The sequence below is a fragment of the Seriola lalandi genome, unplaced genomic scaffold, assembly GCF_002814215.2.
Source record: "Seriola lalandi dorsalis isolate HSWRI2012SDOR001 ecotype SW California unplaced genomic scaffold, Sedor1 jcf7180002054259, whole genome shotgun sequence".
NCBI classification, from domain to species: Eukaryota; Metazoa; Chordata; class Actinopteri; order Carangiformes; family Carangidae; genus Seriola; species Seriola lalandi.
Window position 1 is genome coordinate 403,661 of NW_019524812.1, and position 13,291 is coordinate 416,951.

Genomic DNA, 13,291 nt, shown 5'->3' on the forward strand with positions numbered 1-13,291 from the left:
CTCATTCATTATGATTGTATGTGAAAAGAGATTTTTTATAGTGTCTTCTACCTCATTGTTTTGGTTTTACGGCCCACACGTTTATTTTTATTCTGTCACAGTATGCTACCTGCCCAGCAACAAACAGCAGGTGGACAAAATTAGGAGCTAGCTGGTAAATATGATGGATCATAGTGGCCAACGAACCAGATATTTCCCTCAGGAATTGGGACAGACCAAAACATAGTGAATATTAAATTTACATTCTTCAGGTGGCTAAAAACATGACTCCAATAACAAGGTTGCCATGTCATCTTTGTTAAGTGACTGACGATAGTGTTGTGTTCAGATCACTTCCTTTTCCCAGTGGTCAAAAAATAGTTATGGCAGACATGAGCAGATTAATCTCCTAGGGGCAGGCACGGATTAAGAATGCAGAGGCCCCTCGCCCCCAATCCGCTCTTCTCACACTTGCAATCCAAGGTTTTCAATTACAGGTCCTCAGCAGAGGCTGTTATCTGTGGGAAACACCTGTAGTTTATTCGGGATTTACACTGACAGTCTATAGCTTATGATCACAACCTGAAGGAAACTGTCATCAGCTGTAGATTTATTCTATCATACAGGATTTACGATACATGATTGTAACAATACTTTCCTGGGCCAGAAGCAACATTATCACTGTATTAGTCAACAATGTGCAGCTGAATGGGATACGCTACACAAACACAAACTGCCCACCTCCACCAATACAGTTCTATGATTCAGATCACACACACACACACACACACATATGGTATTGTATCAATGATATAATAGTCAAATGTTTTCCAAAACCAACCAGTGTCAACTAGTTCTTATTGTATTAACACAACACCTTGGAATGAAGAGTTCAAATAGAATATAGGATACTCCATAATGTATGAATAATAAGATAAGAGAAAGCCTCCCTGATCTGATGGTCTTCTTTCTAGCTTTTCTCCTCAAAAACTCCTGCACTGTTATTAAAGTCCAGGTCTCTGACATGTTCTGACTCTGTTGACAGCATTGATAAAGAGTTCAAGCATTGTTGCCTCATAATTGCTCTGAGTTCATTTTTAATTTTCACAATGAAGGAAAATATGTATAAAGTAATAAATTGTGGCTCCTCTAAGCTGGTAACCAACAGAAAGCAACTAACCACGGACTAAAATACTGACAACCTTAACCGAAAACAGCAACAATAAAAATTGAAACACACAAGATTGAGCAATGAAGGAAATCGGCAGATATAGCTCTTTTGTGGTCATAACTCATGAGGAGAACAACCAAGGATATAACGTGAATCTACCTACTTTTAAACGGACAGAATAAGGAATAAAGTGATCGGTCTGTGTCGCTCTCTAGTGTCCAAAAATAAAAAATATCACCGGAACTTTTTTTCCTCGGTTTCCGGCTCTGGCGGATGTTGCGTCACGGAAGCAGACGAAACCGTTTGTTGTAAACATGGCGTCCGTGACAACAGGTGAGAGCATAAAGGCCCGGCTTGCCGACCTTACCACTTGACAATAGTTAAATTATTTATGAGTTTCACTGTTAGATTTGGTCACTGCTTGATTTCGGAACACTATTTTACAGCCGAAATAGCTTACAGTGGACGCTGCAGATGGCCGGTAGCGCCTTTTAGTTCATGGCTGTAGCTGCGGCTAAGGCAATGCTAGTGCAGAATGCTAACACTAACGGTGCTAACACATAGCTGCCTTTAACTTCTAAAAGCAAATCGACAAGGGAGAAGTGTTCACTCACATGTTGGGTACTTTAATGTTTGAATTGGTGAAATTGATTGGTTCTTCCTCCCGTGCTATCATGAGCTAATCAGCACTGTGTCTACATCACATTTGCGATTCAACATTACACCCGGTTCACTTTGTTAAACCCTAAATCTAGTTTGTTAAAATTAGTAGTGTTAAAATTAGGGCTACAACTAGCGACTATTTTATTTATCGAAAGGCTCACATTTGTTAGGCTGGCACCAGAGAGTGTTTCCCATTTTTACTTTAAAATTAGCAAAATGATTATTCATGTATCAAAATAACTGCCTCTTAATTATCTGTCTTTGTAATATCTTAACATCTTAACTAAATATCCCTGAGAAAAAAACAAGACATTTGAAGCTGACACCCGGGACTCAGAGAAACTGGGAGGAATATTTTCCACTATTTTCTGATCAAATTAGATATTCGATAATGACAATAATAATTATTTGAAGTCCTAATCATTTGTGGATCTGTTCTGGTTCTGTATTGTTCAGGCATCAAAGTGCCAAATGACAATTTAGCCACCATGACCACCATTCGTCTCTGTAACTATGAGATCATAAGTAATAGCCCGAGCATGTTAGTCAGAGGCATTGTTTAGACAGCTGTTGTGCTCCCTTCACCCTGTATCTGATACTCCAGCCACAAGACGTTTCATAATTGGTGTTATAAATAACCTCCAGCTGGCCATGGTCAGCATGTGTTAGAACTCAACATGCTGCTGTCTCCTCAGGTTAACATCACTGGCTTTTGTGCCAGGCCTCTCTCCCACTGTACAGTATCACTGAGAACTATCATCAACACTATAGCCTTGTTTGTTGTAAACTTTGAAGAGGCCAGTTCACTAATAATATTATCACAATTACTGTGAAAATTATGAACAGATTAGTCAATCAGAAAATTTTCACTGTTTTATATCATTGTGAATTGAATGTTTGAGGTTTTGACTGATGGCTAAACTAAAGAAGCACATTGGAGATGTATCTTTGAGTTTAGGGATTGTGATGGGAATTTCCCAACATTGTAGATTGATGAATAATCTAAGAAATAATATTGAGATTAACCACCAAATGAAGGAGTCATTAGCTATAGGATTTTATTTGAATTAAGTAAATTATAAATATGTCAGTGATTATGTCAGTTGTTGAATGCTCTTCAATTCTTTGTTGTGTTATTAAACTCCCCTTTCCCCCTTTTTTTCTTAAGCCACCTCAGAGTGGATTCAGTTTTTTAAGGATGCAGGGATCCCAGCTGGCCTCGCCGTTACCTATGCAGTCTCCTTTGTGGACAACAGGTAACCTAAAGTCCCTATTTCATATCCCTGTTATAGTACACTCAGGCCATCTGCAGGTTGTAAAAAGTCTTAAAAGCATTGAAATTAGTTTTCTCAAAAAAAAAGGTCTTAGAATGAATTAAAGTTGTAAATATTTTCTTCTGCCTGTTGTATATAGTTATAAGAGTTATAAAATGTTTTGTAATTGGTTGCAGGCTGATGGAAGATGCTATACACCTATAAACTTGTGTGATTGTGATTGTGGCAGCAGTGGAATGTGCTGCAGGAGGCCGTTCAACCCTCAAGGGTTTCAGTCTCAATCTCAATTTATTTTTTATCATTAGACATTAAGAATTAGTTACAGTATATACTGCAAGGAAGTACTGAAAAACAGCTGTAATATTAATTCTATCCATATTGTCCCAACTTTCCATTGTACATTATTTTGGCTGGTATGATCATAAAACAAGTGTTAAATTGCAATCTAGATGGTATAAAGAAGTCTTACATTTAATTTGGGCAACCCTGTCAAAACCCTGACACTTAAACCCCACAACTGTGCTGTGATCATATGCACTTCATCATTTCCCAAACATTTGTTTTCTGATTGTTTATCTCACTGCAGAATCCAGAAGAACATGCTGATGGACCTCAGTAAAGACATCATGATGGACCTCGGTATTACAGTGATTGGTGATATCATTGCCATTCTTAAACATGCCAAGCAGGTGTACAGGCAGGTGAGATCACACTTAATGTTTTCATGTAATGAAATGTTGTAAATGATTGACTGTTAAAAATCAACTGGATGTACATTAGAATGGCTTTAAATTTTGAGATTGCAACTATGATTGTATGACAGGGTTGGACGGTATAACCATGAACCACTGGCTCAAAAATATCCACAGCCACAAACACAAATGTCCTGTTGAATGATCTGACATTTATAGAGTTTGTTTCTAATATGATACTGTACCAGAGTGTTTCAACAATTAACAGTTGTCTTTTAAGTAATATAAATATGCAAAAGTAAAAATCAGGAGAAAATGTCGTGTTTATATCTCCTTCAGATAGATGCAGTAACAGGTGAAGATGGGTCAGATTCACTGCCTTCTGGTCAATGATTTTGCTGTAGAATGCAAATTTAACATAAGCCTTAATGTGCGTTCCTGCCCTCCCATCTTCAGGACATGTGCAAAATGGCCACGGAAGCCATCTCCTCAGGACAGACAAGCGTTCAAGCTGAGCTCAGAAGAACTGCCAATACTCGTAAGTAAAAGTGTCTAACTTTTTTAGATAAAGCATTACATGGACTGTGATTGAAATGTCATCAACTTTTATTTGGATTGCTGTTTAATTGAGGTTTAGCTGTTCCGATGGCTTTAAAATGTTTTCTATGATAGCTGATTAGACTGAGGGCGTGGACCTGGCTTTAACTCCACCAACAAGTCTTTATTTCAAACCACATTTTTCTGATGTACTCGCGGGAGCGAATGTGAATGTAGCTCCAAAACAAATGATATAAAAAAAGAGACAAATCACAGTCACTACATAAACAGTAAAACTAGGCAAACTGCTGTAACTATTATTGCATTTTTACACAAAAATTAAATAAATAAAATAATTAAACTAAAATGATATGAAATTTGTATATGCAGGAGATAAATGCAAAGCATTTAAACAAATTAACCAAAAAGTTAGTAAACCAAATGCAAGTATTCCATAACAAACATACAGTTCTTATTGTTCAACATCTGCAACTCACACACTCAATTAACCCAAAAAAACCCTTAAATTATATACAACAACATTCCACTTTAAACTATAGTAGAACTATAATAAAATCGGACTTACGTAAGCTGTGTGCCATGTGACTGTGAGTGTTTAATCTAAACAGTAAAAGACTACAATTATCAGAGGTAAAATATTAATAACATTTTTTGTTGTTTCAAATTTAAACAAAACAATATACTTGTCCATGGCTTATTTATTTGTGCATAAATCACCCAACCTACTACATAGCTTTCCTGGGGTGACACAGCAGTCTAAGCCATAAATCAGCCCAGTCACAAGCAATATAAATCATCAGCAGCATCATAATATAGTATGTCTGCCGTAATGGAGCAGATGAAGGAGAGCCTCTCATGGCAGCTGCCATGATTCAGATCTTGGGCCAACAGTCAGTCAATCCCCATAGTCTCCCATGTTGAAATGCCCATCTTTAAAGCAGAAATAAACTTGTTTACAGCCTGGTACAAATAACGGTTTTGGTCTGTACAGCAAATTTCTTCCTTCCTGACAACTGTTCGCGGGCAAATTTGTATATAACTCACCTGTTTACATTTTATGAAGGCTTGAGGTTATGGAGAATTGAGGGCGTGCTGCTTTGAGTGACAGGCGGGTAAACATATGCTTGCCGCAAGCCGGCATGCACCCAAGTCTTGGCTCGACACACACCCTTCCTCTTCGCCCATTTTTGTATTAGCTGGGCGTTCAGTGGAGTCAGGTACTGGCAAGATGGCAACGACGGAACGGCTGACTGAGCTTCAAAACCACTCTTCAGACACCTGTGGGTGATGTCACGGCGGCTACGTCCATCTCTATTTACAGTCTATGGTATTGTCCTGTCAGATAGATTATAAAAATTATAAAGTTAAATTATACCACAATTCTTTACAAAGAATCAAATTTCTCTCTCTTAATTGTGATAAAGGTGTTCACATAATGCATTTTACTCTGATTGGGCTTTAATTCTGATGGAATTTTGTTTACAAACACACAAACAACAATATTTCATACATAAGATTCCTGTTTGCGGATGCAGTTTCTATGTCGGCCATTTGAGTGGGACAAACAATTGATGTCAGTATATTACGCACTCTTAACAAATTTTTTATCAATACACTGGCACCATTTATTGATGTTTTTTAATTAAACGTACAAGTGCACTGAATAGATTTTTTCCCATTAAGCCTGTTACCAATTTGTCCTGATAAATTGTTGTTACAACTGAGTTGTTTTGTTGGTGCCTATAATGATTAGGTGCACTGGTAGGCTGTCAAAAAGAGAGATCGTAAAATTTAAAAGAACCAAAATACGTGCTGCCACACATGCAGCAGTAAACCATGGATATTAATACACGGGATGGGTTTTGAGGCAGTCTGACTCTTCAATGATGGAATTGTGCATTTTCATATATAATGACTGATTGACAGATTCTTTTCTCCTGATCTTATTTTGAGGGTTGGCCTAAAAAGGGCTAAAACTCTGCACAAATATATTTTTACAAGCTAATTTTGTCATTGTCATGTCAGATCATAAGGCCTAACAAAGGGTAATTGTTTCTATTAGAAAATAAATCAGCCTAATCTCATATTAACACATCAAATTGGATCACTTAGTTTGTTGGCTCTACCTCACTTTTTAACATGTTCTTTTTATGCAAACTTTTAATTTTGGCATTTTAAAAAAAGGTTTGATGCATTTCAGAAGACACCTGTGAAACCCAGCTGTCCTCTGATCTCATGTCCTCTCTAAGAATGTTTTTGTTTTTTTCTCAGCTGCCACTCGTATGATCGCCAACGCTCTGAGCCATGACTCCCCACCAGCCACTCCAGCCCGTCGACCTGACAACCGCCTCTCCGTCACAGTGTCCAACATGCAAGCAAACAAGAATAGCAAAGCAGGTAGATTCTACCTTTCAATCCCCTAATTCTTGTCCCTCTGGAGGCATGAGTCCTTTTTACCCCTGTTTAACCCCCGTGTGTCCACCACTTTGTTTGTCAGTAAGTCAGCCAGCCGACGAGGGGAATGGTTTGCCAGCAGTGAAGCGCCGTCGAGTGACAGCTGAGATGGAAGGCAAGTACATCATCAACATGCCCAAGGGCACCACGCCTCGTACACGCCGCATCCTGGCCCAGCAGGCCAAGAAAGGTAGGCCTGACCCAGTGGCCTTGCCGGCAACTCGCTCAAATGAGGCTGCTCACTACAGCTAATCAATACTAAACATTTTCACGGACCTCTTTCATACTAAAACTGAATCGGGTGACTCAGGACTGATAAACAGGGTGTGTTCATTCTTTTCTGTCATAATTGAATCCCCTTACTAATATTACCCACTGCACCAACAATCATTCCCTCTGTCAAACTGCTTGTTTTTTCCCTTGTCACGCATCATGTAGATTGTACCCAACTCTAAAATCTCTGATTATGATCTTTTGTTCCATGGCATGAATTCTCCAGTGGGCTCTGTCACTGAAAAGAATTACAACACTGTATACTGAGCATCATGAAAAAAACCATTTTGCTCCATGTCAGGTTGGCTTCTGTAAATTGAGGTTTTAAATGCATTTTCATTAGAAAACCTCAAGCTAGGTCTTTAAACAGCAACTAAAAAAAAAACTAGATTTTTTTTTAACAGAGAATGTGCATGGACAGATTTTTTTAACATAGTATTTGCATGGAGATAATATAATGTCAGTCTCATTATTCATAAAGCTGTTAAAACTAAAGCTTTGCGTTCTTTTTAATGATTTTATCCTTTTTTTTTCTGGTCAAATTTTGGCAGCTCAAGGCTGCAACTTAAGCTTGTGGAAATAAATCATTCTTTTGACTTCATCATAGTAAGTGTAAATCTTGTGAACTAGTACAGCTTTAGAGCTGGTAACTGCTGATAAATTTAGAGCCCTTTTTAATAAAACCTTAGAGAATCATGTTAAAGTAAGAGACTGTTCCAAACTGCAGCACTCTGAGCAGCTTTGTCTTAAAATAATGTTGGTAAACACAGAAGCAGAGATTGTAAGATATTTCTACAGCTTCTAATTCTAGTATGATCAGCATGATTTGGAATTTCTTGTTTATTTTTATCTGATTATTTTTCCTGTTATATATGATATGTATTTATGATTTATCAAAACATGAACCAAAACTGTCAAACATTCTCATTGCCATTTCTCTGTTCCGTTAAAAGGTTTGAAACGCACTTCTGTATTTGCAAGACTTGGGGCTGAATCAAAGGCAGACACAACAACAAGCAATAACAAGGTGAGACCTGTCAGTATATACCTTAATATCTCACGGTGTATTGTAAAAGTAAGTTCTGTGCTCTTAATGCTCATGTTTTGGCAGCCCACTGGTGTGTTCAGTCGTCTTGACCGAGGGGATGAAGTGGAAGACAGGTCAAGGGCAGGAAAGATGGCTGGAAACATGGATGTAGACGACCAGGATGATAGTGACGGAGAGGGCTCCGTCCTCCAGTACGCTGGCGTCCTCAAGAAACCTCCTCCCTCCCAGAAGAAAGAGCCAGCCGCAAAACCTGCTCCGACCACCCTGCGGCGCCTGGGAGGAAAGTTCAAACTACCTCCCTCTGACACTCCCAGCCCCTCGTCTTCTTCCCCTAATGGCCTCCCTCCTGCCAAAATCAGTGTGCTTCAGAGACTGGGCAAGCTTCCTGCCACACACTCAAACGCAGCTGTGTCGCCTTCACCCGCTGACACACAGGACAACAGAGTGACCAGCACCAGGCCCAGAGCCCAGGAGAGGCCGACCATAGCAAGCCCCAAGGTCACCAGCAGCACCGGGGCCACAGGAGGGGGAGGAGCAGGAGAGTCCTTGGGGGCCCGGATGGACTTTAAGGCTGTTAGTGTTTTTAAGAGACTGGGCAATAAGAGAACCTAACAAAAACATAATTATTCAGACTCTTTCTAAACTTCCTTTATAGAATTTGTATCACCACCTTTTTGCATTTATCCTGGCCACATGCAGGACTGCAGATTGTTATTAACTGGAGTGTTTTTTGTTCAGCCTGAGTGTGTGGACGATTTTAATGCTTTAGGGTTACTCTTAGATTAAAAAAAAAAAAAATAGATAATTTTTTTTTTTTTTTTTTTACATTTTAGTTATGCTGCCATTGGAAAATTACCTTTGTTTACTCTCAAAGCTTTTAATTTAAGGACTCCAAGTTCTCTGTATATTATGTTGTATTCAGAAAACTATTTATCATGTCTCAATCATATCTGCCATTTATCGTCTTTTAGAAACGTATATTTAACTACATTTGTGAGCTTAAGGCATGAGCATGACGTCAACCACGCTGCTATGATGGTGGTTTTTATTTTACCCTGTGACTCCACATATAAAGATGCTGCTGCCTAAACTTCCCTGTTTTGAGATTCCTCTTCAAAGAATACACTTGAGTAATTGAAAAATGTGTTGATATTTGCCTGAAAGTTAAATATTTCTGAAAAAATTTTTTTAAGGGACAGACGGGGAAAGTTTTCTTCCACAAATTAAAAACACAGGATGGCAGTCAGACATTAGACTAGCCATGAGGTGATGGTGAAATCTTTCTATTCTTGTTCACCTCAGAATTACCTCCTACATCATGTTTTGAAAGTAGAAAAACGTGTAAAAGTGATGAAAGGCTTCTGAACTTTTTACCGAAGACTTGTGAGCAGAAAAGGAAATCCAAATGGTCACACAGAACAACCTCTCTGAACACTTGAATCGAGATAAAGCACCACACCTCCTCCTCCTCCTCTTCTTCTTCTCTGCTTTGGGGAGTAGAAGTTCACACCTCTGAGCTAAAGACACCCAAGTCAAGTTTTCTACCATAGTACTGAACTCTTTCTAAAACCACCTACTTGAAGGCCGGATCAGTAGAGTATTGTTTATTTTGAAATGCAATGTATAGATTTGTTAGAGTTGATTTCACACAGCACAGAACCTGTTCTGCTGCATATTTTTCTATGTGGACGTTCTTGTATCATGTATCCATGTAAAGAAACTCAGAGATGCCATCAGGGGGCCACTGTACTGTAGTTCCAGTAGGTAGTTCACCCAACCCAGTATGGGTCATTCACACCTGTGTACTGTTTTGGTCTTTCAGACTTACACCAGAACTTTGTAACACTGTAAATATTTTTAAAATGTTTAAAATCACCTTAAAGTATTTTTATTGTTTAAGAAAAAAAGTTGAACAAAGTTGAATAAACGGTCATGATTTTTTTTTTAAAGATATTGAGCAGAAACAAAGTTCTGAATTTGAAGAAAATGTGTTTGGAAAATAATTAAAAGAGGAAAAGGGTCCAAACACTTTGGCTGTTCTGTTTTTCTTTGTGTGAAAAAGACATTGGCAAGGCATGTCAGAGTTGTACTTTGCAAATCTTTTGGGAATTGACATGAAAGGAAAGTCAATATTCATTTTCCCCTGTGAACATTAAGCTGATCATTTATCAATAAATCTATTAAACACCCACTCGTCTAAGAGTGAGGCCACTGCAAACGTCACATTTGACAAGTTTGCAATGCAATGGTGTGACATTAACCACCATTTTGAAAGTGAAAAAGACACAAGACATTGTGTTTGACCTCAGGACCGGAAGGGAAGATCAGCCAATACATCACTCAAGTCAGCCCCGGTAAATGCAGATGTGCATACTGATGACACATTCAATTGAATTGATCTTTACCTGCATGTTTTATTTAAATGGTGTTAAGCATGAATTTTTTGCCAGTTTTTCTAACCTTTGACTAAAACTGTAATGCCCCAAAGAGCCAATCTGGCTTACAGACAGCAATCAATAAACTTAAATAAAAAAATATAGCAATGAAGAAGCACTTCAGTGTTGCTGTTGTTACTATCACCTACAAGAGAAACCGGTGACAGGAAGGAAAGGCCAGAAACCAGGGGACAGTCATATCTGCATTTTGTTTAAAAACACCTCATTTGTTTAAAACCCCTAATGCCACCTTCTGAGGGTAAAACCTATGTCCTGCAAATCAAATTCCAGTAAGACGAGCTGACACCTCGCCAAGATCATTTCAGTAACTCCACACCTTGATGGCACACATTCACCATTTTTCCCAGTAGGCTTTTGGTTTTCAGACTGACATTACCAAACTAACAGATCAGATTATTTACCTGTCCAGGTATTCAATGAACAGGCTGTACTAAAAAAAGGCAAAAACACTCTCAGAAAACAACATGTCCTTTATACTGAAGCTCAGGCAACAGTTGAATAAGGAAAATCTCTTCCCTCTTCTGCAGTGTTCCTCTATGGGTTAACACTGGCAATACACTCCTGACCTATTTCCATTTTCCCACTTTCTTTTCAAGGGCTCTGCACGTTCCCTATGGATCCCCTCCATTCACAACCGTGACGTCAACATATCTATACCAATGATTTTCTGCCCGCGTCCCACGAGCCAATCAATTGCTGGATGCCGTTCTTTATAAATCAGCCCCCAGTCATTCAGACTTAATTGCGCAGTCGCTAAAGCGTTTGAAACACTGACCTACACACTCCACTACTCACCTTCTCGGTTGTTTGTTTCTGGCAGTGGTTTTGTGGATAAAGCTCAGGAAGACGGCGGGAATCTAGAGTCATAACTCACGTGTTGCCCCACGACAACCCTCCAGTAACTGAACTCGTAATGATCTCCTGTTCAACATGTCACAACATAAGCCGAAGGCAGACAGTATATACGGAGAGCACTCAGTCAGTCAGCACCCGTGGACTTCTCCTCGCCTTATTTTACTCTGGCTTCCGTCACTTCTGCTCTTGTACCTTTGTCCATACCACAAGCTGCCCTTCTTCCAGGTGGGCCTACAAGCCAGCGGGCCGCAAACACTCCAGCTCCTCTCCGGGATTGAGGTAAGACGGCCTCTGACTGTTGCTCCTCGCCGTTTAAAGCTGACCTGGGTGGAGGTAAGTCCATATTCAACACATTCTATTTTCCTTCCTTCCTTTTTGGTTTGCACATATCGGGTCGCAAAATATTTCAACCAGCCAACCAACCAACCAACCAACCAACCAAACAAACAATATAACCAACAGCAGCTCAGGTAGTCAGTTATCCCTCTCTCAGATAAGAAAATGCTTGGTCCTTCTACAGGTGTGGAGTCCATGAATATACTCTTGACAGCCGTAAAATGTATGTATAACTGTGTGTATGTGTGTGTGTATAACTATGCAGCCTATAAACTAACAGTAAGTGCTCAAGGGTTTGTCATATCAGTGAGTGAAGGATGGAATAGATCAAATCCATGTCAGCACATACAACAGAGGTATTTTCAGTTCATCTCAAAACTACATATTAGCACAGCGCACAAAGTTAACAGGCCAGAAGCCTTTTATTTACAACAGATTTTAGAAAGCCTTCTATCAGGTAAGCTGGTTTACAGATGATTATCCATTTCAGTTTCCTGCTCCATTTCCTTCTGCTGTGCTCTTGGAAGTTTACTCTGTTGTCTGTCATGATATTTGTGGTGTAAATTTTGGCAGCACAGTTGCATTTTTACAGTGCATGTTGGAAACATTGACATTATTCCGCCTCTCATGACCATAGTGAGGGTCAGAAGTAGATCAACTGGTAAAAAGCTTTGCCTTCCAGCTCAGCTTCCTCTTCACCACAGCAGTCCGCCTGTCAATCTCCTGCTCCACCCTGCCTGAACTCATGAACCAAACCCCAAGATACTTGAACTCTCTCGTTTGTCGAGAGCTTTCAACAATATCCTCACCCGGAGTCAGCAGTTTTCCTCCCCTGCTGAAAACAGCCTGGGCTAAGATCTGCTTTCCCTTTCTGAGACTATGGATGGTTTGCCACAAGTAACCGAAAGTCCTTCTGGAGCATTGTAAGCTGGGTGGCAGACCGGGTCTGGGACCTGGGCAGGCCAATCCCTCGTATCACACACTAACTCATTGTTGTTTATCACAATAAATGTTATTATTCACTTCCATTTGATCTCTCCTTCTTGAATTGAACTCCAGATTCTAGTACATAATTTAGGATTACTCAGTGTAAGCCAAACCATCTTAAACATTAATGTATTCCTATGGCAGTCCAACTACTTAAGTTCAAACAAAAGACTGACTTTCATGTCTTACAGTAGGATAACGATGGACTGGGGTTTCTCTTTACTTAGTTGAGCAGTTCTTGGCATAATATGGATTAGTACAGTTGCCCAATAGGGCAATCTACTGTATACCAACAATACCATGAAGCAGCGTAAGTGATGGTCTCAAATGCATTAAGAAGGCAAGAAATTCCACTAATTAACTTTTGACAAGGAACACCTTGAAAACCATTTTTGGTGACTACCTCATGAAGCTGATTTAAGATAATGTCATCATATATATATATATATATATATATATATATATATATATACGTATACACACACAGTATACACACACATATACAAGTGTATGTGTGTATTTTTTTTTTTTTTTATATATATATA

At 39.2% G+C, this 13,291-nt stretch overlaps 1 protein-coding gene across 2 annotated transcripts; it reads left to right on the plus strand.

The window, feature by feature from the left end:
* Positions 1-1,448: 1,448 nt before the first annotated feature.
* cunh19orf47 (chromosome unknown C19orf47 homolog) lies at positions 1,449-10,141 on the plus strand. 2 transcript variants are annotated; one of them, XM_023405025.2, is made up of 8 exons: positions 1,449-1,483; positions 2,982-3,069; positions 3,674-3,788; positions 4,236-4,317; positions 6,609-6,734; positions 6,835-6,981; positions 8,018-8,091; positions 8,176-10,141. In XM_023405025.2, the coding sequence occupies exons 1-8, from the start codon at positions 1,465-1,467 to the stop codon at positions 8,722-8,724; spliced, it is 1,200 nt and encodes a 399-aa protein (XP_023260793.1). In that variant the 5' UTR covers positions 1,449-1,464; the 3' UTR covers positions 8,725-10,141. The 2 variants fall into 2 exon arrangements, with proteins under 2 accessions (XP_023260793.1, XP_023260794.1); XM_023405026.2 differs by having other exon boundaries at positions 6,835-6,906.
* The last annotated feature ends 3,150 nt before the right edge of the window (positions 10,142-13,291 follow it).

What these genes read in the sequence shown, in the direction of transcription:
- cunh19orf47 (XM_023405025.2), top strand. An exon ending in CAGAAGAACTGCCAATACTC is followed by an intron (nt 4,318 to 6,608) that starts GTAAGTAAAAGT and finishes TTTTTTTCTCAG; the next exon opens with CTGCCACTCGTATGATCGCC. An exon ending in AAACAAGAATAGCAAAGCAG is followed by an intron (nt 6,735 to 6,834) that starts GTAGATTCTACC and finishes TTTGTTTGTCAG; the next exon opens with TAAGTCAGCCAGCCGACGAG.